This window comes from Triplophysa dalaica, chromosome 3 (assembly GCF_015846415.1).
Source record: "Triplophysa dalaica isolate WHDGS20190420 chromosome 3, ASM1584641v1, whole genome shotgun sequence".
In the NCBI taxonomy this organism is placed as follows: Eukaryota; Metazoa; Chordata; class Actinopteri; order Cypriniformes; family Nemacheilidae; genus Triplophysa; species Triplophysa dalaica.
In genome coordinates, this window is record NC_079544.1 from 13,464,372 (window position 1) to 13,489,737 (window position 25,366).

At 38.9% G+C, this 25,366-nt stretch overlaps 1 protein-coding gene across 2 annotated transcripts in view; it reads left to right on the plus strand.

Moving 5' to 3' along the window:
* tnk2b (tyrosine kinase, non-receptor, 2b) overlaps positions 1-25,366 on the plus strand; it is a 50,943-nt gene that overhangs the window by 1,784 nt on the left and 23,793 nt on the right. Inside the window, exon 2 of one of the 2 annotated variants that reach the window (XM_056743848.1) lies at positions 7,854-8,040. Coding sequence is in view for 1 of the 2 variants with exons in the window: in XM_056743844.1 (XP_056599822.1) it covers positions 22,206-22,259 (54 nt within the window). In the remaining variant the exon portion in view is untranslated. Of the gene's footprint in view, positions 1-7,853; positions 8,041-22,122; positions 22,260-25,366 lie in introns of those variants that run through there. The other variant, XM_056743844.1, reaches the window with a different exon arrangement.

Genomic DNA, 25,366 nt, shown 5'->3' on the forward strand with positions numbered 1-25,366 from the left:
TAATCGTTAACTAGTGTAAAGTATGCTTGGCACATGATTTTCAGGGGGGCAAAAGAGAACTAATAGTTACCTACTGCAGTGAATGTTTTCAACTTAAAGGAGTTTTCCATAGTTTGCCTTTTGTTTCAGTCTTAGAGGATTTTATAGTAATATTTAGATGGCGGTTATTGACTTCCAATGGCAAAGAAGTATTGACTATCGACCAAAATTTACATATCGGTGCATCCCTAATTTGTAGTGGCTTTGCGGTTTTAGGGCCCTCTCAGGGTGCAACCTTGATTGCCAGTGTGGAGTGTGTAGGAGCTAATGCTGTTGTTCAATAAGTGCTGCCTCTAGGCCTTGTATCTCTGTCTAGGTGTGATAAGCATCCCTGCGTGTAAAGGCAAGCCAGCCCGCAAAAGCCGCAGCCACTCGTCTCTTTACTTTTCAAGAAAAGAGTTGACTGAAGACAAGCATCTTTTCGCCCAGAGGAAGATTGAGGCTTTGTGTTCTGCGATACCTACAAACCAAGGGGCTGACTTTGCAGAACAGACCTGTAGAGGCATGAAGAAATTGAAACGTAGCTAGAGCGACGTAAGAATGAGATCTACGTTTCACTGGAACTAAGCCATTCAAAATATAATCATTGGACATAATTGATCCCAGGATATGCAACTAGTTGTCCGTGGAAGTCTTGCAGGGTGTCTTAAATTAAAAAATATGATATATATTTTATTGTGTTGTTCATCAATATTGTATTTGTAAAATATTTTTTGTTTTAACTTTGTAAATTGTGAAACTGAATTCATATTGGGTTGGCTCCAAGTATCACAAAACTATTAAAGATATGTAAAGAATGATTAATCATATACAGATAAGCCTTTAAATGAGGATTGAGAAATTCCGGAAGCAAGCTGATAACCAAAACCATACATGTGTTTTCAGCACATTACTGACAACGAAGAAGATTGGACAATTGGACAGACTTTGTTAGTATTGGAGCACTTACCTTCAATGGCCCTGTTCCCAAACTTAACAGCAAAATCCCTTTACTACTGAGCCTATCCGTCCCTGTAAAATTTTGACCACATGCTAGACTTTTTATGGCCAGGACCTTACAATATAAACAGCCAGCTGGAATTTGCTGGACAAGGAGCTGGAATCTTCTACGAGTGTCAAAATCACGTCCTCTTTTGGAAAATTTTACCCCCTAGACTCTCATTTTTCTTTCGCATGAGTGTGTCATTTAGGAGTAAAGTATTCTGACCTGTCAATTTCACATCACTTATTACTCTACTCCTGCTTATTGACTAGAATTCAGTACAGAGGAGTGGTTGCTTTTTTTAAATGCATCCATGTGACTTTTTCTTGCTCTGATTCATTTATCGCATTTTTTTAATATTTTATTATCCGCGAGGGAAACATAAAAGGCTGCAGTATGTCCAGAATTCTGCTGCTAGGGTACTTACCTCGACCAGGTGCAGTGCTCACATTATTCCACTTCTACACAGTCTTCTTTTTAATAATCCCTTCTTGTAAAGTTGTACTTTACATATATATATAATTAATAATCTGTATTTTTATGTATCATTTTGTAAAATTGTATTCTTTGTTGGTGTTATTTGTATGCACCATGGGTCTGAGAGTAATGCAACTTCAATCCTCTATATCTTTGTACTGTACAAAGCAGACTTTGTGAAAACTTTATTTTCTTGACATGTCTAGCTTATCTCTCCAATATCTCATATACTCTCATGTGACCATTAAAATGATAAAAAATATATTATATTGTGTTCTGCAGAAGAAAGAAAGTGATACAGGTTTAAGATGATAACATGGCAGGTTTTTTCCTGCATAGAGAAATTGGAGGCAGCCGCCTCAGTCAAACTATGTGCCCCCTCTGACTCTCGGCAAAATTATGTCAATTGTCTTCACAAAGAACACTATAGGCATTAAAGAGCACGTTCCCTGTGATCCCATTTTCAACCTTTAGTTAGTGTGTAATGTTGCTGTTAGAGCATAAATAATACCTGCAAAATGATAAAGCTCAAAAATAAGTGACCAGCGAGATATTGTCTTCAACAGAATAAAAGATAATCAATGGTCAAATAACTGCTTCCATGACTTTAACATCGGCTGTGAAAGCTGTTTTGTGTAATACACTGATTTTGTGTGTGTGTGCGCTTACCTCTTAAACACTTCTATGAAACATCCTTTGAAGTCCTGCTTGCAAAGGTCTCCTGGTCAATCTGCTTGTTTTATTATCCAACTCGGGTCCAATATAAAAAGGCAAAACTAACGCTTCTGTTATTAGTGATAATTAATATAACCGGTCTTACGCCATTCGGTCCGGTGTCATTTCCCTCGTCACAGTAGGAAAACAAATTGTGATCTCTAACAAAGATTGACGTTGTCACATGCACTAGCAGACCTCCGTTACACTTCGATGGATCCGCATGTTTTTAGATGATAAAGTGAAGTTGACGCCATTGTTACTGTTTATTGCTCAAAGCCAAAGTTTATGAATACGTGCACTGAGAGTCTGATAGTGTATGGGTCAGACTTCTTCACAAATCTTTCTGAATTAACGTGTTGTGCATCATTGTAATGTTTTTAGCTGTGAAGTTGCTCGTTGAAAAGTTGAATCGCGTTATACTGCACATAGCGAGTTCGCCATTATTAACGCATAATGCGATCAGAACGACTCGCAAACAAATGACTCCTTTGAACCGATTCGTTTAAACGGTATGTGAGAGATCAGCGAATCATTCAAAGCTCAGTGAACCACAAGGGAATGTAGGATAATTTAGCAAGACTCAAGACTTAATTATGGGCGGAAGTTAGTTGAAAAGGATAAAAAGCTTATATAAAAAACGTTTCTGTCAAGGTGAACACTTTATATAACTTATTATTACTTGTCATTTTTATAAAAAAAATTAACTAGAATACAATTGTTTTGTTAAGCCACTTAAAGGGACTGTGGGCCTACACACGCGTTACAACACTTCAGCCTCATTTTTAGCCAGGAAAAACACTGGAGGCTGAGTGAATGATGACAGAATTTTCATTTCGATCACTTTAACTTCCATAGTTTATAAATTTTCTAATATCTCTTTACCTTGCTATAGTTAAGGAAAAAAAGTAGATGTTGGGGTGCAACTAAACAACATGTTTTGTCAAATGTGAGTGACTGTAATTCCAGTGTTCATTTAGTGAGCGGCAGACACTGCAACACTGGATAAGTCATTTCTGCCATAAATGACTTTTTTGCATTGAAATCTTCCTGCTCCACCTTGTAGAGCATGTGCTGACCAGTTATCCCATTTTTTAGTTTTCCAGGTTTTGTTTGCAAATGGTTGTGGCAACCAGGTTTTGTCTTGATTTAGTAGGTTTCCATTACAGATACGAGAAATCCATACATTTATTGGAGAAAGGAGCTTGCGCGATATAACAAATAATGTAGTTCTAATTTTGATTGTAAATCTTCAATAAAGTGATCCTCCCCTAAAACCATGACGTTATGTAGCTAAACACACATGTAATGATGACAGGGATTACTCAGCACAACTCCCCATGATTCATCATTGATGACGAGAGCGTAATGTTTAGATATCATTCATAAATGGTAATGAATTGTCTGACTTCCCACACAGTCTGTGAGCAGTCAGGCCTGTGCTTTACTCCCTATTGTACAGTTACAGAATCCTACATTCACTCTGTGTTTACTCAAGTACCTCCAATTCATTTTTCAAATACATGAGCACTCTGTCAACCAACTCCCTGTGGGTACATTTCACATTGTTTGGCTGCATATCAATAGTCTATGTGATAGGGCTTCTCGATTATGACAAAAATAATAATCACTGTTATTTTGGCCAATATTGAGGTCCCAATTATTTAACACGATTACTCATTACCTTTAATAACCACATAAAAAAACTGAAAAAACTTGCCTTTTAAACTGTGAATTCTACTGACTTTTTTGTAAAAATAGCACAGATGAACCACGTGGAAAGTGGTGCGCTTTATATGTGGTTAGATAACATTTATAAATATTTATAATCCGGTGGATTTATACCACAAGAAAAGAAAGGATCCATGCAAAATGGAATGCGGCACAATACTTGTTTTAACTTGATTATTTTGTTTTTGTAATTGTTGATGGGCAAAGTTGACGATTAGATTCATTTCGATTAATTGCACAGCCCTACCATGTGACATAAAGTGATGTTTTTCTAACTTATCAGCAAAGCTATCGCTCAGGCTAACTTCCTTATTTGATTCATTCTACTCATTTGTGATGCTGTGGGCCAAATGCGAACAACAATGACTTGCTGTATTTAATTTGGTTGTCCGTCATGAAATGGTATTGTATTGAATGTTCCGGTTCTTATGTAGTTACTGAGGCGATGATGGAAGTTTATGGCACAGTGAATGATTGTTGTTATTGTGGTACAGTGAATGAAGACCACAGAGCAACATGGCATTGTGCCCTTCTCTTGGTGCCATGATGTAAGTGGCACCAGTGTTTTCAAATGTGCACACACACACACACATATACACACACACACACACACACACACACACATAAGCATGCACATACACACTAGTTATAGAGTTGTTGTTGTTGTTGTTGTTGTTGTTGTGGTTGTTGTTTTTGCCTTGAAGCTGTGTGCACTATCAAGCTGGAAACCATCTCTACAGGATCTTATAGTGTGATGGTTAGATCAGTGTTAGTTTGGTAAAATGGTTTCCTCCACCTACGCCCTTAACCCAGACCTTTTACTTAAACTCTAATAACATAATGTTTGTGTTTTGGCTGGAAAAGTCAGCCATCGGCCATCACTCCCCGCAAAAGGGCTTTTACCCAGCGCTGCAGAGGAAATCAAGCACTGTGTATACTTCTCGGAGGACAAAAGTGCTCTTTGTGTGCTTGGAGAGTAGAATGGGATGGTGTGTCTGTACTGCCTGTTCCTCACTGTAGGTGGAGGTTTACTGGCTAAGTGAATTAGACCGATTCAAGGCCTGGCGTCTGGTGGCATTCCTGAACTTCCCACTGACTAGTGACTTAGCACAAGCTCCACCCGCTGACCACTGCACCTCCCATACATGCCACTGCCCGCCTGATGTGTCATGTCTGACATCACAGATGTCATAGAAGCTAAACATATACATACTTATGCCAGCCTACGGTGTGGTTTTGAATTAAACACGGACAGGGTCATATATTGTATATTCGTGATATGTTAGTGTGATATGTTTAAAGTGTAACTTTGGTTTATGGAGTGTCCAACAAGTTTACGTACAAACACTGTGTAAAAGCACTTTCATTTTCTAATAATATTATCACCTAGTTTCTTGACTGACTCTCAAATGATTTGTTCGGCGATTCATCAGTCTAATCCCCTCCTTTCTGTCAGCCTACTCTGATCTGATTGGTCAGATGGTCTAGTCTTCTTTGATTGGTCTTCTGGGTGCAGCGGGCATTACTTGGACTTTCGCAAATCTGACCCGGAGCTGAAATTGGAGCAACAGATGACTCTGCCTATAACTTTGTTATTCCTTCACTTTCGGCTTTACAACTTAGCAGACTGATTACAATCACACACAGCAACATTAAGGCACGGGTATACTTGACTTTCCGCCTCCGTGTCCATCTCGCGCACAGATGCGTCGGACAAGTTCGACACATGCGCAGTACAAATGTGTATGTATACTCCACCATACCGTCAGAGGGCAGCACTGAGCTGCGTTATTCACAGGCCGCCTGCAAATTAATGATAGAAGAAGTGTGGCTCGACCATTGCAGATGACAGAGATACAATTAAGCGTCCTGAACACATCTTGATACTCTCTGAAGCTTGAATTATTTTAGATATTTTATAGAATCTCCTCACACAAACGCTCATCGTATTCCCTCTCCATTGTACTCAAACTCTTTGTTGTAGTGTTTTGGCTCCTCTGTTATACGCGTTTCGTTCAGGTGTGCGGACGTTTGCGGACACTTTTGGTGACTTAAATTGCGCCATGTGGACGGAGTGCGAACGAGGAGGAACGGACTATACCTGCGGCTTTACACACGGCATGAAATTTAATTTTATGGACATTGTTATATTTACTCTTTAAGTTTGTGTAGGTACATTTATTAGAGAACATTATTCTATATCCTTTCACATAGGCATGTGTACTTTTATGAGATGGTTACTGTTTACATTTGGATATAATAATGGATACGACTACTAGTGTAGGATAAAAATTTCAATTATTTTATGAAAGACACTGTATGTATGTATGTCTCTGTTTGTCAGTGCTAAATAGAGAATGATACTGAGATTGGATTACAATCCCCAGAGAAGAGATTTCACTTTCAGTTTCTCTGCAGGTGTGTGTAACCCAGTCTGGTTCACGCATACATACACTGACAACCAGTTTGTCTTGCCAGTCGATTTCTTTCCTTACTTTGCATTTAAATTACTTATTTTGTCTGTAAAAGTCCTTTACTTAGTTTAGCTGCAGGGTTTCAGTCTGGCCATAACTTTAGAGTAATTTTAGTGAGTACAGCAACATTTTTTCAACAAATGTTCCCAGAATAAGTTTTGTTTAATAAAAGCTGGATATGTGTCTCTCTTTGTTGCTTAGTGTTGTAAATAAACCCACTAAATACTGGGTGGTCTATAAAACAGTTGCAAATGTCCCCATTCTGAATGAGGCTAAACTGAAACTCTGGTGTCAAATTAAATAGTTTTTAAGATTTGAGGATACAAATGATTTTAACAGGTGCGCTTGCGTCTTGTTGTACTGAAAGACATGTTTCTAGGTTATGGTAAACACAGATGTATGTCCTCTCTGTGGAGTGATTACTGTGCATTTATATACGGGGTTGATGGGTGTCTTTTAGCAGAACTTTGAATGGTGTGAGTGTTTCATTGCTGTGTTCCCTTATCCCTCAGTCTCAGCAGGCCTGAACTATGTGTGGGTGTGCGGGTGTATTCATGCAGAGTAGAGTCACTGTACAATCAGCAGTTCTCTGTTTGATCATAGTGCAGACGTTTCATATGAGTGGACAAGAACCCTATACAGCACTGCCAGGGAATATATTTAAATACATACCGGCGGTGATGAGACATGAGGGTGTTGACGTCTAGAGAAAGAACTGCAGTGTTGTTCCACTGAAGAAATATTGATTGCATTTGTGCTTGAAGCAAGTGGTGAAACTTTGGTCTCTGGGTTCAAGGGAGAGAGCCAGACTTAGAGTAGGGCAAACTTGAGACATTCAAATCTGTATAAATTTCTTCTGATGAACACTAGATATTTTGAAGAATGCTTGTAACCAAACAATTATTGACTACCATAGTAGGAAAAATTGCTTTACACAATTCTATTTTCTGTTGAACACAAAAGAAGATATTTTGAAGAATGTAGGAGAGCAAACAGTTTTCAGGCACTTTGGGCTACCATTGTAATTTTTCCTACTATGGTAGTCAATGGTGGCCAAGAAGTGTTTGGTTAGAAGCATTTTTCCAAATATATTTCTCTGTGTTCAACCGAACAGAAATTTACACCGAATTTAAAAACTCGAGGGTGAGTAAATGATGATGACAGAATTTTCATTTTTGGGTGAACTGTCCCTTTAAAGGAAATACTTCTCAAAAATCACATGCTCTCAAACTGAGTTTTATCCAGTCATTTGCCCAGATGTACTTAATGCAAAACATAAGTAAAAAGCGAGAGAGCTGTAGATGTCTTGAAGGAATGTGAAGAAATATTATCTCAGAGCACATATTTTCTGTTTAATGCTCCTCTGTGGATTTTTAATCTATGGAATTCACAGGCAGCTTGACATTACAGTGAATGTGTTTGACTCTGTCTTATAGTTACATTGGATCCTGATGGATGGAGATGTGTACGATGGTGTGACGGACATAGCAGCCAGCGAAACCAGCCACTGCTCGGAGGGCTTGCTGGAGTGCTGTGTGTGAAAGATTGACACCCACACATACATACACCCTCGCTTTCCATAAACAAAAGTGACCAAAAGTACTCCTAAAGAGTGAAGAGCCGGTAAGACCACACACTACATTGTGCTCAGATCATCATAATCGCGTGTTTGGATTATACTACACTACTTCAGTCCATCATTTTGCCACGAATCGGTCTGCAATTTAGGGCTGTTGATATAATTCACAGACTGTTATGGAAAATCTTGCAAAGTTTTGGAAAATCTTGCAATGTATGGTAGTGTCACAAAGAAAAATTGAAAATCTTTTTAGTGATTTTGTGGCTTTGAATGAGAAGTAGTAAATCCATCTGAGAGCTATCAAGTATTTGCAACAGGGGCTATTGTGTGTCTGCATATGTGTGTGTGTTATGTTATATGTATCACTGTACTGTACTGTACACATGCCACAGGGCTCTCACTCTGTCCCATCCATCATGAGCTCTGTGGAGGGTGAAATGGAGAATGAAGGTGAGCGCGCTGTATCTTATTACTCTATGGACTAAAGTGCCTGGAACTCCGTCATTTGAGTCTGCATGCTGTCTTTGTTGGCCTGAATCAAGCACCCCTTGTGTGGTCTGCAGCCTTGACCTGACCCATGATGTAGTCCCCTATAAAGCTGCTTCAATATTCACTCTCGTACCTGATTTTATAGTACTGGACTACTTTATTGTAAAAACATCCCCAAGGCTGTGCTCACAGCATTATTGTTGGCCGTAATAGTGGTTGCGGTTTATCTAGAAGACGTATTTTTTAACACACAGCGGTCAACTGTTTTCTACATAAACGGGGAAGCCATTACGTCAGTCCTAGATTGCTGACCGATGAGAGCTACTTTTTTCCCCGAAATCACGTCACACAAAAACTGTCCAGTGCTTATTTAGGCTGAGGTAAACTGATGGCGTGTGTGTGGCTGTCTGTCTGAGTCCTTGGCACGTCTTCACGGTCTCTGAGTCTGAAGAAGTGTAGCAGTCAGGAGAAACATCTGTGTGTGTCATAAGCATTCAGTGATGAATGTAGGGAGGAAATTATCTCAGGCTGAGTGTAATTACTGAATGCTTATCTGCTCTGCACGGCTCCTATTCTAGTCCAACAGCTCTATAATTAGAATGGGGTTTTAAAGAGTTCATTACCAACAGACTTAGATTTTTATCTGGAGGTGGAACAGGGCTCCCATACAGTGCACCTGCTTAAACATGCCTTTGTCTTTGAAAAATGACTCCCATTCCCTCCCAATCCCGTGTTGTGTTTATTTGACGTTATTTACTTGCTCTTGGTGTCTTCAGGTCTTTATGCAACGCGACTTTGGTGGGAGAAGCAGCGCTCGCGGAGCGGAAAGTGTTTTAAAGAAGCGCATTTGTTGCAAAATAAACATAGAGGATATTGTAGCAAGATCATCAACATAAATGTCCCCAGTGCATGTGATGTGTACAGCTCGGCTATGAAGACGCACTGCTCAATTTAAAGAATAACCACCCACACCAAAGCAAATAGGAGAGGATACAGAGATAGCGCAACTAGAACTGAGATCAAAATTATAACACATAGTTTATTTCTATAAAGGGTATATTTGTTTATAAAGTTGAGTATCACATTGTTGTTACGTGTTGTTGTCTCAACCACTCCTGCTGATATTCAATGAGTGAAAGTTAATAAATGTTACTAGATCTAAATGTTCTGAATACTAAGTAAAGTGCTTTACCTTTTTTTCTGTCCGGTAAAACAATAAACAATTATATTTTAGCTTTATTAAAACTTAGAGCTTAAATATATAAGGTAGCATTACAGAAACTAAAAAATTATTTAGGTGGTGGTCTAATATATTTTTTAAGATCTGTGTATGTGGACAAGTTCAAACTGGAAATAATAAAAATGATAGAAGTCTATAATGATAGAAGTGTAAATGTATTTGTGACTGCACACACTGCTGTGCTTTTCATGCCACCCGTCTTATGATCAGAATTCTTAACACAGCAAATCTTGTATTGGTTTTGATTTTGATACAGTGGTGGTTTCAGATAATGTTTTATAATGAGGTGGTAAACCCGTACAGCCCCGATTATTGATAAAGATACATTTATGAGTGTCAGAACTGAGAGGCGACTGCTCACAGAGGATGGGGGGTTTAGTTCCCATCAGTGGAAGTGTGTCTATTTTTACCTCATAGGAAGTGTGTCTATGTGTGCTGAAATAGCAGTGAGCGTGCTTCTTGTGGAGTGGTGTTGCAAATGCCTGGAGGGACTGGAGAGCCAAGACCGACAGCTCCAGTGCTTTGCATGATGTTAGGAGGAGGGAGCTCGCAGCATGATGTTATTTTAACCACTATCTGTCACTTCCTGTGTGTCGCCCATGCCCCCTCCCTAATCCATTTCTCAGTCCATCTCTTGAAATGGACCAGCATCGCCTTACAGTGCCCAATCTCAAGGCCATATGTCAGTGGTGACAAACCTACCTGGAGTGCTCTGATTGTGGTACTTGGGATTGTTGGTTTGTAGATGTGCACTTCTATCAGAGAAAGAGAGAGAAAGAGAGATAGTGAGATGAGAGAGAATGAAGATTAAGCATACCTATTATCGCAGGAGTGTTGAATTAGATACTTTCAATTCTTTAAACAAATTATTTAATACTAACGCATAATATTTATTGAGCGCTAACATTTAAAAATTTTTTTAGTTGGGCTATATGTCTGTCGCTCTCATTGTTACATCGGGTTACACATTGACAAAATCAGCCCTCTGTCATATAACACTGAGTAGGAAATGATGCAACAGCCCAGGTCTCTTACCGCACACCCACACACACTTTTATGTTTTGTGGTGTGCATATGATAGCCACCCACACGGTCAAAAATCCATTAAAAAGTCACTCCTGCGTGCAATTGAGCAACCACAGACTTTCATTTTAAAGATGAGATAACACACGCAGTTTCTGCAAATCTCATATTAAAGCGGCCCTGAACCAATGTGTCATGCATACTGACTTTTTTACAATATTAAACGTGGTGTCTTCTCATGCTTATTATGGTCAACTTGTCCAAAACTGAGTAGGGCACATTACGTTGTATTTCTGTGCTCGATACACTCTCCCAGCGATCGTACAGGTTTCGGAAAGTTTTTTCAAACATATAAAGATGTTTGTAACAACCTTTCTTAGTCCCTTATTGGACAATTCTCCCGAAAAACACGACGCACGGCCACAGGACAGCAGGAGAAGGAGCATGCGCAGACGTCACTTTCACTTGTATGCAGGAGAGAGCGCATACGTTCGCGAAGTTCAGGTGTTTGTTTGTTCACTGCATTTGGGTGATAAATGTTATATAAACTCTGGATATAATGCTGGATTCGGAGATCGTTTGAAACTTATATATGGAGCCGTCCCAGCACTAAAAGATGCCTGAAATTAACCAAATGCGGTGAGTGAAACTGATGTCTTTTTTGTCGACAATGGGTGCGCACGTTCTTTGGTTCAGCCTACCCCTCCTCCCCGTATGCGCCGTAATGCTGTATCTATCTTTTATAAATATGACCAAACTTAATACTCTTCGAAGATATGAAGTATGCAATAATACTCTATAAGTATTCATGAGATTTGCAGCAACCTTGTGTGTAACACCAGCTTTAATCTTGAGTACCAATACAGTAGTATTACATTCTTTGTATATACAGCGGGGAAAATAAGACGCCTCTCCATACAAGAGGCGTCTAGAAGCTGTAATCACCAACAAAGGCTTTTCTACAAAGTATTAAATAAAGTGTGTTCAATACTTATTCCCAGTGTCATATCACTTTATTTATTATGACTGAACTTGTATACTGAAATGTTCTGATTTCTTTGTATGAATTCAATATTTGGCTTGATGATTACATCTGGTGGAAATTTTGTGTCAATAGCCCACTTAGAAATCCCCTTACTGATAAAAATGCTGGTGTGTCAAATACTTATTTTCCCCGCTGTATTTAGTTTGATCAAATTGATAAGAGACCGATACAGCTGTACAATTATTTTCTTCCTGAAGGTGTACAGGGGGGTGGTACTACACCACAAGCACAAAATCAGCACGAGCACACAATACATCATCGCATTATCCCTGAATAGCTGTTGTTATGTTAAAGCATGCGGTTCATGTCTGGCATCTTTGAGCACTGAGACGGTTCCCTCTCATCAGTTTCCAAACGATCTCCAAATCCAATGTTATATCCACCGTTAATATAACATTCATCACAGAAATGCAGTGAGCAAATAAACACAGCTAAACTTCCATCAGCTGAGTGAAGTGTCATTGATGCGTGTGCTCTTACTCAAGCTGACTGGTTGATGCTTGGACGTGCTCTTTCGCTCACTGGTTAAAGCATGGGCGTGCTTTACTGGGAGTATTGTCCAATAAGGGACTAAGAACCCATGTTACGAAGAGGGAATCCATGTTCAATTTTTTTTTTCCAAAGCCTGTATGATCCCTTGTGGAGTGAATCAAGCACAGAAATAGGCCAGTGGTGGCCTACAATATCCCATATCTTCACTCGCTAATACAGACTTATGTATCCGCCAGATCCCTGAAACGTCTGAAACGTCTGAAAACACCTCACCGACAAGTTCTGACTTCTATCTCTTTTCTACTCTTACTATCCATACAAAAAAAATATTTGTATACTGCGGTGGGCTATATGAGACCAGTTTTACTGCCCTTATGCTTTTTGTTGTCCTTACGTTGTTCCAATTGCTTCCATTGTTAAGCTCATTTGTAAGTCGCTTTGGTTAAAATTACCTAATGTAAATACTACTTCATACTTTCAACGCTTTTTTGACAAAATTGTTAAAAGTCCAAAAAGATGATAGTAATCTTTTGTGGCTGTCAGTATTTCTGCATGTGAAGTGTTTTGTCTTTCATTTTGTGCCTTTCTCCTTATATGGCTAATTCACTCTAACTTCCTGTCAGCTGATTGTCTCTGTCTGCTCACCTGGCTTGGCGTGTCTCTAAGGACCTGGTTAACTCAGAAGAGTAAACACAGAGCTCATGACCTCATTCCTATGCATTTCACACACTTGTACACAGAAAGAGTATTACTTATGCCTGACCATTTTGACATGAAGTTTTTATGGACTACAACAATGCACCATTCATGCTGCCCACAGATGGGTACTTGCATGTAGTTATAATGGGTGAAATTTGAGTTACAAACTTTACCACTCTGTGTTGAGGATCTAATTTTAGAGAGATGGTCTCCAGTGAAAGGTGGTGCGCGGTTATTAACATCTATCTTTTGGGGAAATGGGATTAGCTGTGATTCAGTATGTTTCACATGTGCAAGTGCCTCTATGTGAGAGTATGTTGTCTTGCCATACTGTTAATACGTTTGGTGGTCCTTTGGGAAAAGTTGACATTGTCAATACACAATCTTTTTGTCAAATTGTAAACAAATGATATCGGAATAAATTCATGTTTTTAAAAGAACAAAACTTGGTTTTTAGGAGGATCATTTTGCAGAAATGCAGTATAATATACAAAACTATTTCTTGAGACGTGTATAAAGACCTTACATAATGAACCGTTATCTTTCTCATACCTTAGAATAGGCTGTTTATATCTACATACAGAGTGGGCCTACATACATTGAATTCGCCGCCATGTTTTGTTCAGCAGCCCTAACTAGACAAAGAACTCTAGGTGCATTTCCTAACCCTGCAGTATAGTGGTGAAACGGATCGCGGATGATCCGTGATCTGTACGGATCGTACTCTACGATTCGGAATACATGTGACCCGCGGATTAAATGTCAGTTTATTCATCATTGAGTAAAAGCGCGCTCTCTCTACAGTTTCTGAACGAGTACAATATTAAAGCAGTACCAGATAAAAAATGACGCTTAAAACTGCTCCGTCACACAGCTAATATTACAACAAAAACAACAACATACCTTGGTTCTAACAAACATAAAAACAAACGTTACTCACATACTGATCCGAATCAAAGCGATCTCCTCGGTAATTTTAAGACGATCTTTCCTCCAAAGCCTCTCTGCTGGAAATTATCTCCTAAAAGCCTTCTACAGGTCCTAACGCATCTCTGCTGGAAAGTCTTTATAATATTAGCGAAGGTCCTAACTCCTGCCAGACTTTTATCCTTCTTTTTATACTTAAAATCCACAGACCTTTTATTTTATGTAATAAATAAGACATCGCTTTTCTACAGTCTTTCTAATGCCCGCTTGATCTCTTCCCTGCATCAACATGTCATGCTGTAGCAGCCGACAACATCTTTTTATACTTTGGTGGCCACCTTCATGTTTGGACTGAGGGATTGGTTGCAAATCTATAATACAACGCCAGAGGCCGCTGTAAATCAAAAACTGCGCCTTTAAAATAATTTTTATTTCCACAACAACTAGATTAAAGGGAACATGTCATATGTAAAGATTGATTTACCTATTTATCTTTTTTTCCTATACATGTAAATGTTTCTGATAAACCTAGCCTGGCAGTTCATCCTCCATGAGCCTTATATGATTTTTCCTGCTCTGCTGCCTTCAGTGGCCATTGTGTGCACTGCACAAGCCCATGCTATTTTCAGGAACCATTGCACTTGTCACATAAAGTGGATGGAGGAGGAGTAAACGAGCCAGGTGAATCTGTTATTGAATGAACCATGAGCTCTACTGTCGCAGTCATTGCAGTGATGCAATACCATAGATATCACTGATATATTTGTTTTTAAGTATTTGGGATTGTTAAAATTAGTTAATTCAATACTCAATGTGTCATTAAATCCAAGTGAAATAAGCATGTCAGTTTGATTGAATTTGTGTTTTTATTGCGCATCCAGGCAGCAGTGAGCACAAGACATTGAGACACAGGTTGCGTGCGAGCATTAAGTTTTGTCCGTTTTGGGAGATGTGGCACACACATGGAGAGTTGCGATGCGGAGCCAGGCGTGAGCACTTAACAAGCATCAACAGACACGGGCAGTGCATGTGCGTCGAGGTCAAAGCCATTTAGGAGAGGCGCTGTTTTGGATGGCGTGTCGCATGGAGCCATGGACGAGTATGAGAAGTATTCAAATACACAAGCTGCACATGCACTCTTCTAAAATGACAATAGTGAACATGCATCATGATGAGATAAAATGAGCAATATAACAATCATGTAGCAATTATAACATAAGAATGTATAATTTCCTTTCTCCAAAAAAGCAGAAGTGATTGGAGATCGGAGTTGCGCTCACTCAAGCCGGTCAGAGAGAGGGTGTCATGCTCTGGCGCACATCACACGCGCCAATTATTTCACATCGTACCCTTTTGTGATTTGCTGATCGCAACGTTTCACATCGCGTTTTGATTAATCGCACAGCCTTAGCCTCGTGTAGCGCGTTGCACTCATTGCTTACAGTTTGTTGCTTGTGCTTATTGTCTAACTGCCTTCAAGGGTGACACAGCTTGGTGCCGTCACTCCAGAGCGGTGGAATTATGTAAGGACCTCAGAATACACCTGGGTCACCCCGTCCCCTCCGCTCTGCACTAGAGATCAGTAATCCCCTCGCCTCGCGTCTCCTCTTAAACCACACCTGTCAAATACACATACACAAACGGTGCTATCCTGGCTCACATGGACTGACTAGGGCTTCCTCTAAAGATATCACAAAAGCAGAGATTAGTCAGGCCGCACACACACTTTATATGTCCTTACCCTATCCACTTCTGGCTGTAGTTACATGTAATTGCAATGCTTTCTAGAAAATGGTGTTAAAGGGATACTTCACCCCAAAATGAACATTCTACCATGAATTACCCCCCCCCCCCAAGTTGTTCCAATCCTGTATATATTTCTTTTTCATGTTGAACACAAAGATAGATATTTGGACGAATGTTAGCAACCGACATTTCTGGGACATTATTGACTCATAGAAAACATTTAAATGGTCACAAAAGGTGCTCTAGAGCTGTTTGTCTCCTAAATTCTTAAAATATCTCGTTAAGTGTTCAACAGAACAAATAAATTATGTCCCTTATGCACAGGGAAAAAAAGTGGTTCACGCAAGTCACATGGGCAGTATGAAACCCCTGGTGGGTCATAACTTGCGAAGCTCACAAACAGATGAAAACAAATAAAGTTAAGCGAGTAATCTTTGTTCGTCAGTAAATGGAAAACTTAAAAATAGGCCTACTATTTGTCCAAAGCTAAATCATGGATGAAGGCAACAGTACTTTTATCAAAACTATTGACATGAAAATACACAATGCTTCAATAAACTTGATCGTTTGCCAACCCTTAAAACATAGCTGTGTGCACCTGCCATGCTCCGGCTGCGCTGCAGAGAATCCCACGAGTTTCACTGCAGACAATGTTGACAGACTAACTCCAACATTTATGTGCTAGGTTTTTCTCAACAAAAATATTGTAAACAATATAAAAATGATGATCATATGTGACCCTGGATCACAAAACCAGTAGCACGGGAAAAATTTTAGTAAGACAAAAATACATTGTATAGGGGGAAAATTATCGATTTTTCTTTAATCGTTAGGATATTAAGTAAAGACCATGTTCCATAAAGATATTTTGTAAATTTCCTACCTTAAATATATAAAAACTTTATTTTTGTGAGTGGATGGCCTGCCACAGTTCCCCTGATTAACAACTTCAAAAGCAATTTTCTCAATATTTAGATTCCAGATTTTTAAACGGTAGTATCATATTCTTACAACCTCTATATCCATAGAAAGCTTATTTATTTAGCTTTCAGATTATATAAAAATCTCAATATCGAAAAATTGACCGATAAGACTGGTTTTCTTGTCCAGGGTCACATATACCGAGAGAGAGAATAGCGTTGAGCGCTCGCAACTGTACAATGAATTAAGCTGTTTTAAAAATAGTAAAATAAATATGTAAATGGCAATCATTAAAGATTGTTTTGATTATAGTGTTGTTGGCCGTGACAAAAAAAGCAATATGGAAAACAGACATCACATTGATGTTTTTATGAGAAGTATAAAAATGTTTTGGTTAATTTTGAAACTATGGGGGAGGAAATTAGACTATGTCGGCCCCCTTAGTCTAAATAATGAATGGGATACACTGGATAGAAGAGGTATCACTATCGATACACTATCGAAAAAAAATGATTGGGATAGTAAATGTTTCAATGGTTTTGCACAGCCCTACCAGAAATTTCAGTTGCTAACATTTTTAAATATATATTTCTGTGTTAATCAGAAAACATTTTAACGGGTTTGGAAAAACTTGAGGGTGACTTTTCATTTTTGTGTGTAGTATGCTTTAATTGGCTGTGTCAGAAATGTGCTGGGTTGCTTTCAAACCAAAGCTTTTTGGTCTGGTCTTTCTTTCTAGATCCTTTGTTTTGTTATGTTTGCATAGTCAATTTGCATAGTGTTAGTGTTTAAACATATTTAAAAATATAGTTTAAATATTTGCATTTCTTTTCAGGTGAAGGAGGGTCAGAAATGATCCAATATATGCAAAGTTGGAATCATGCGTTTTTAGATTAAGGTTAAAGCTTAAAACAGTTTTGGAGGTTTGACAGGCTTGAAACAATCTGAGGGTGAGTAAATGATTACAGAATTGTCATGTTTGGGTGAACTATCACTTTAAACCCTTGCAAAGGGAAAAGTGACAACCAGCAGTAACAGGAGCCTGATTGGATTGTCATGTGAGTATTTTAATACAATTGATGGTACATATAGAATCTCCTTTGTAGCATGGAGCCTCTTGAAATCTGATTTCTATGCTGCATGTTAGTTCATTGCTTCTATTGTTTACCTCATTTGTAAATTGCGTTGGATAAAAGCGCCTGCTAAATGACTAAATGGTCTGGATATTGTATTGATCTGCAACAGTCTCTGTTTAATATGCAGCTGGAAAACATATTTTCCACTGTGTACAGTACCTAGTACCTGATACTTTTTTTAGTACCACCTCGATAGATAGCATACCGATAGCATACCGATACCAAAATGTGACGTGTTTACACACATATCACTGAAATGGGCGGAGAGATCCATTACCAGCGTCACTGGATTTGCAACACACGAATATGCATTTTAATACGTAATATTGGCAGTTCGTTGTATGCTTCGTTACAGTAATATAGAGATTAAGACACCTTAACGCAATGCTAAATGCTGTATAAGCTTACCCTTGTGCGCCGTAAAGCAAACTAAATGATCTTTGTCTGCTCTTTGCTGTAAGATTTCCCAAATTCTTTGGTATTTTCGGAGTATTTTGTTTGCTGCAATCCGCCATCGATATGCTCCATTACTCCTGTGTTGTGTGTATGTTTATGTCGCGTTCACAATGATGCTACGGCAGTAGAGGCGGAGCAACTATGGCGATAAATTAATAATCCCCACCCACTTTGAAACTGTATTAAACTGCAGTGGAAAAGGAAACAAAGCCGAAGTGAAGTGAGCTGTACTGAACCGAGTCGTACTAAACCTGACGGTACCATGCAGTGGAAAAGCGCCATTAGAAGCACTATGGTGATGAACTCCAACATTCACTCTCATACAACATACAACTCTACATTATATGTGAATACTATCTCACATTTTTCAATATGCCGTATTTTTAGAAGCTACTATTGTGGCTAGTATTTTGTGTCAAGTCATGTTCTAGGATTCTCACATAAGCGCAGCCAAGTGTTGTTGATAAGGAGAGAAATTTCCATCGGCCTGGCAGATAAAGTTATCCTGAAAAGTGAAAAAAAGTGAAAAGTGAATGAAGACGCTGTCTGTGTGACATTGATTTGCGCAGTTATTGCCCGGCAGCAGGAGAATATCCCCTAACAGTGGGTGGGGGAGGGGGGTATGTGGGTGAAGTGGGATTTAATGACATTGCTGTTGATGCTTCAGCCATCTGCTCCCGTAGAGAGAGTCCTGATGCAAATAGAGCTTAAACATACCGAGAGACATGAGAATAGAGACCTGGCACTAATACGGCTCTGCTTTTTAATTTGTGAGTAGAGATGAATGACCAGGACAGAATAAAAGGGAAACATTGCATTGATTTAGAAGATGTGTTGTTGAAACCTTGTCTGTTGCCCTACTAGCATTAGAGAAGATACGGAGAGTATCTGAATCTGATTTTGATTTCACGCTGTTTTATGAGAAAAGAAATATATGAAAGAGAGATTGTGAAATTATCTTATGCCAAAACACAGACTCAACTCTTCCTTAGTGCACAATGTTTGAACTGTTCTGAGATATGCAGGTGATGAGAAGGCTGGAAAAACAACACATACAAAACACCACCAGTCAAAAGTTTGGGATCACATGACAAAAATGTTTCTCATGCTCTTCTTAAAAATCTTTTAATTTGAAGGTGTATATTTAAATTTACATGTGTTGACAAAAATCAAGCGTGATGGTAATCAACATTATTCAATAGTCATACAAAACAGACTAGACTGCGGTCTATATAAGTTGCATTTCTTTGCTCCTTATCATCTGCTTAATCGTGTTGCACTTAAAACCCACCTCCATCCCCATCTCCTCCTTATCTGCCTGTATCTTCAGATCTTTATATTTAATCCTGTTACGCATCAGGACCTGTTCTGGTTCCCCAGGGGGGGGACATGTATTGCTGCGCTCCTGCTATGTCCATGCAAAGCTGCATGGACGGCAGAGAGTTTGCCCAGAACAGTTTCATTCTGCCAAACTAAATATATGCGATCGTTAAATAATTGACGACAGTGGTCCCGACAGAAATATAATTGTGCCAACATATTAATTTCTTTCTAGAAACTACATTTTTATGACCGGTAGTGTATATACTGACTGTTGAACTCTTGATAGTTGGGGTGGTTTTTAATCAACTTTAGCGGGAGAACAAAACCCATCATTTGCATATGAAAACCTCTTAATGGATGAGATTGAGAGAAATGTGAGAGTGGATTGGCAGCGTGACAGTGATCTTTGTCAGAGGAACACATTGTACCATCTTGTGTTCACACCTGAGTTAGTAATGGGAGACATAAACGATATAAACGATACAAATTGGCCTACCATAGAGATTTTAATTCTATTGCACTATCGCGATAATGCATGTTGATGACGCAATCTACCCGCAAAATTTAGAGCCACGAGCTGCAGCCGGCTGCAAGGAATCATCATATTCGTCATCTTGAATAAACATGGCTGAAAGCGTCAGCGAAACAGAGGAGCTTGTGAAAAAGACCGGTGCAACATCTATTATTTGGACTTGGTTTGGATTTAAGCCGTCCGACGAACAGCAGAAAAATATACTCTGTAGAGTGTGTGGGGCAAAAGTTCCAGCTAAGAGCGGTAACACGACTAATCTGTTCTACCACCTCAAAACTAAACATGTCGTTGAATACCAGCATTGCCAGGCAATGCAGCCAACCGCAAGATCCAGTACGAAGAACGCAGGACAGAAAAAAACAGGAACTGACCCAAACCTCAATCCAACACTCATTTTCAAAAGGTACTCCTTATATTAGGAAGAGCCAGCGATGGATTGAAATTACCAGGGCCATAACTGTTTACTGTATATATGGCATGGCACTATTGTAAAGAAACTTTAATACTTTAAAAAAATTCTTTAGTTTTTGTATATGTTTCTTATACTGAAAGTATTTTATTTCTTTATTTATTTTTTGCTTTCATTTAGCACTTTATAATGTTTTCATTTGAAATATATGTGCCCTACACTTTGAAGAATTTTCTTTATTTAAAATAGCCATGCCTAATACTGGAAGTATATCCCTAATTCATAGTGTCCTTTCCTTTATTAACAAAACACCAGTTTTAATTTCATTAGGAGAACAAAATGTTTAATACCAAATGGGTTACCTCGGCTGCAGGTACTGCAAGTATCTCTGCATTTACACAAAATAATTTTCTTTGCCTAATTAATACTGGAAGTATTTTCAGTACAGTGTATGTTCCTTAAATAAAAAGACACCAGTTTTTCTGTTCTCTGCAATTTGGGTGGCATTTAAGAACCAAGGACTTAAACTAAGTATAGTGCCTTTTAGAAGGAAATAATTTTATATTCATCTGCAACATTTTTTTTGTATAATTACAGTTTTGCTTTTGCACAATAAATGTTCTCAAAACGACATACGTTTCTTTATTTCTTTAAAAAAAAATACATTTAGCAGTTTGGCTTTCCTAAGGGTCTGTGTAACCTGTTCTGAAATGGTTCTATTATAATTTATATATATATTGCAATATATATATAGTTATCGCAAGAGGCTGCAATGTATATTGCAATATGGATTTTAGGCCATATCGCCCATCCCTAACCTGAGTTGAGGAAATGGTTTCCTCTAACAGTGTTGAAACAGGAAGTTTCATGCAGTACCCACTGTTCTGTTAAATGAAGCTTAAATGTCATAGATTTAAAACCTGGGCATGTCTTGCAAAACCTTAGTCATGCCAGTACAGCACTAGAAGCTAACACAGCATCTACTGAAACGGTCAAAAGAGAAAAGATCACTGACTGAGTGGACTGAAAAACAAGCAGGTTTGGTGACATCTTTAGGTCAGTCAGAGAGAGTGTGAAGCGAGCATCCACATGGACCTGATTTTTCTCTCTCTCTTCTTATTTTCGCTGATTTTCACTCTCTCACTCAAGCACATTTGCTCACTTGATTGAAGTGTACTCATGAAGAAGAGCCCGGGTGCGTTCTGATTGGTCGAAAGCCTCAAGCCCACTGCTCACTGGCGAGTGCACTTGACGAGGCAGCCTCTGTGTTGTCAGGGGAAACCTCTCACTGCAGTGGCAGGAACCGCCAGCCAGGGCTTAAAAAAACAAGGGGAAGGAGTAGGAGGAAGAAATGAAATGAGAAAACATGACAACAATAACAAGGGATTAGCCCATGGCATCAGCTGAGCCATCATTAAAAAAGATCTCTCACCACACACAGCTGTTTCAGAGGCAAAGGGGAGGGATGGAGCGTTTCAGATATCTCATTGAAGCAGCCAGATTGAAAAAAACACTCAGGAAAAGGAGGACGTACGATCTGCTTTGTGCATAGTAGCATATGGAAATGTGTGTGGATGTGACAGACTCTTCTCACTGATATTGTGATCACACATCAATAGAAACTGACACTGCATCCAGAACCAAGGTATCAGTTGACTTAAGAGGAGTATAAATTAGTGGTGTCCTGAGCGCAGAGGAATAGACCACATCCATTTCCATTTGAATTCGAGGGCTGATGAGCAACGCAGCTTGACTCTTCGATGACCTTAACATGGGGGACACTGCAGAATACCAGCGTCTGCCCAGTGATGGCGATGAGGACGAGGTACTAGGGACCGCAGCTCTTTTAACATGCTATAAAACCATCCAGATAACTGATAATAATCTTGCTGATGTATTTATATTTTGATTGTTTATTCTATGATGTGACATATAATCCTTTGATGTGTTTGTTATAACCACATGCAATAAAAAATTATGCTTTGAGTTGTCTGTAAGATGCCACGATAACCTACATGCACAAAAGTTGTCATGTGACACGGTTCTTAGCATGGAGATGGGAGTCCTAAATTTGCTCCTTTCACCGTCTAACATGTGAACGAACTGTGTGTGAGGCCAGAAACAGCTAAATGAGGATGTATTCTTTTGTGACTTTTTCAGTCTTTAGTCTGATAAACAGTCAATACAAATCTGAAAGTGTCTGTGTGTTTACATAGATGTTTGCTTGGTTGTGGCTGTCAGACATTAGTGATGCTTGTCCTAAAACCTCACAGGTTTTTTATTTAAATTCTGAAATATAAAACAGTAGAAGTCTGTTAATGGATGAATGTGTGGTGTGTGCAAACCGTTGTTTGTGGTTGCATTTTCTCACATCAAACACTATGACTCTATCCTTCTGTGATACCCAGATGAGAGCTTACACCTCTTTCATTTTTGTATTTCTTTATATCCTGTCCTTTAGATCTCTCTCCTCCAGTTATCATCCTGTCATTTCTGTTCATGTCTTTCCAGCTGTGCTTCTACCTCTAGGTTCTCTTTGTGTTGTGTTTGTAAATATGATGAACTCATTCCTCTAACAGGCCGGTTTCTTGAGTTTTTCTGTCGTATGTGGATTATCAGAGGACTTTTGGGATGTTTGTCTGTGTGTGGGGAGCTTAGCCCAGGCGGTGATCTTTAATTGTGAAAAGGGGCAAATGAGGCGGCTGGTGCTCATCCTGAGTTGGATCTCAAAGCTTCAGCAAAAAAATCCAATCCCTGACCTACAAACACATATACAAACAAAAAGTATTCTGATTCTTAGGGATCAGAAATAAGACCCTAATTTAAATATCCGAACAAGTCATCAAAAAGGTAACAATGAATTACTTGACATTAATGCTTGTCCGCGACAAGTTAATGTTTTGTATGGGGAAGTGAGAGGGAATTTTTTTTATTTTTTATTTTACCCGAATGGACGAGTAACTTGAAAAAAATAAACATAGGTCTGTGCTAAGAATTATAAGAATAGGTGCATTGGACAGAGATACAGGTTTGTTTAAGTTGCCTTCATCGTGCTTGTGTGTGCCATTAATCAATGAGTCCATATTACTAGATGCGGACGTGGAATCCTGTTATTTAAATATGTCATCTGGCTTTTCTGTTCTGTGTGTCAGTGAGTGAATGAGGTGCACAGATTAACAAACTACAGAGGTGATGGTCGAGGATTTGCCTGCGTCTGAATTGTATGAGGATATAAACACATAAACTTCATCTCCAGAGTTTCTCTGAGAGTTTATTTTACCAGCATTTTACCGTTTGAATGAAGCTTACTAAGCACATTAAACCTCAAGCGTCTTTCCGACGACCTTTCAAAATAAAAGTCCTGTTAACTAGAAGACTCAAATACTGTAGTATTTCCTAAAGGAAATAGGTTCAAGGTAGTGATGCACGGATCGTCTCATCACCCGTGGGCCACAGCAACAGCAGTAGCGGCTACGTGAAGTGCAAGATTCTATGGTTCATAAGCGATGGCTGTTGCCAGTTTACAGGTTTCCAAGCACTTTTAGGCTGAAATAAAGCCTGTTTTCATTTACTTTACAATGCCTAGTATGTATTTTTAATTGTTGCGGGGCAGGGCGGGTTGTAAAAAATAGATGCAGTGCTGCGGGCTGCTAATTTCATAAAAGCGGGTTGGAAAAAACCTGACCCAGGAAACACTAATCTACACTACAGTATCTAGAAATTTCACTGTAGTTTTCTATATTAAATAACTTTGCTATATACTTTAACTGTAGTATACTACAGTAATTTATGTGGACAAATATACCTTTATTGTCTAAAATTATATGGCCCTAATTTATCCATCTGAATGTAAAATAAATGTCATTTGTCAGTTACCTGCCTATTCATGTGATTAACTGCACTTTATATTTTTTAATGATGACAGCAGACGTTCTATACTTGTGCTCAGCTGTTTGGCCTCTGATACAAAACTTTAACTTTCTTTGCACATAGCACTGGTGCTACAGATGTTTAAAGGGTTATGGCTAAAATTAATATTAGTTTGCTTTAGATGTAATGCAATGTGTATACACGATTTAAGGTACAAAAACGCTGTATTTTCCACATGCCCTGCATGTTTGTATCTCCTCTTTGCCCGGCCTCCCTGACACCTGATTTTTTACAAAGCTCATTAATCTGAAAAGCGAGGTGTGCTATGATTGGCCAGTTACCCAGTGCGTAGTGATTGGTCAAATACTGCAAGCGTGAGATTGGAAAGTAACGCCTCCTACCATACTTGGAACAACAGGTTCTAAAGCAATTGTCCTGGCAGGTTTGCCCACCATACTTGTTTATACATTTGGGCAGTCTTAGTCAAATCATACCACGAACTGATGTAGATTTGTGGAGGTGTAGTTACATGAGGTGTTTCAGGCAGGTCTGGGTGAGCATTCACTTTTAGACAGAATGCATCTTTTGTTCCGACACTTTTATTTTATAAATTTTCCTTAAGACACAGAAAAACACGTATTCGCGCCATATGACCCCTTTAAGGTACAGCTCGACACTAACAATAATTACTGCTAGCCTTTGTTCTTTAGCAATCATGGAGAGTGTTAAGAAATTTAGGTTGCAGCAGTGAACTATGCACTATGAAACAATTATATTGACACTTTTAATGAAACATAATTTTTTGTCATCTGAAAAGTAACATTTGTACTCAGGCAAGAAAATGACAAATTTACTAACCACATGACAACGCTTAATGTCAACCCTGACCTGTTTAGTTTCTGCCTCTGACAGGGATTGTTGTTTAATAGAAACATGTGGTAATCTGTTTAGACATTTTTTTTTTTTAATTCATCCTTCATGAGATTACCATGTGAACATTTAACACTGGAGCCAGTCACGGTTACTATTGCTGCTGTCCTGTCGTGAATGTGTTGTGAACAA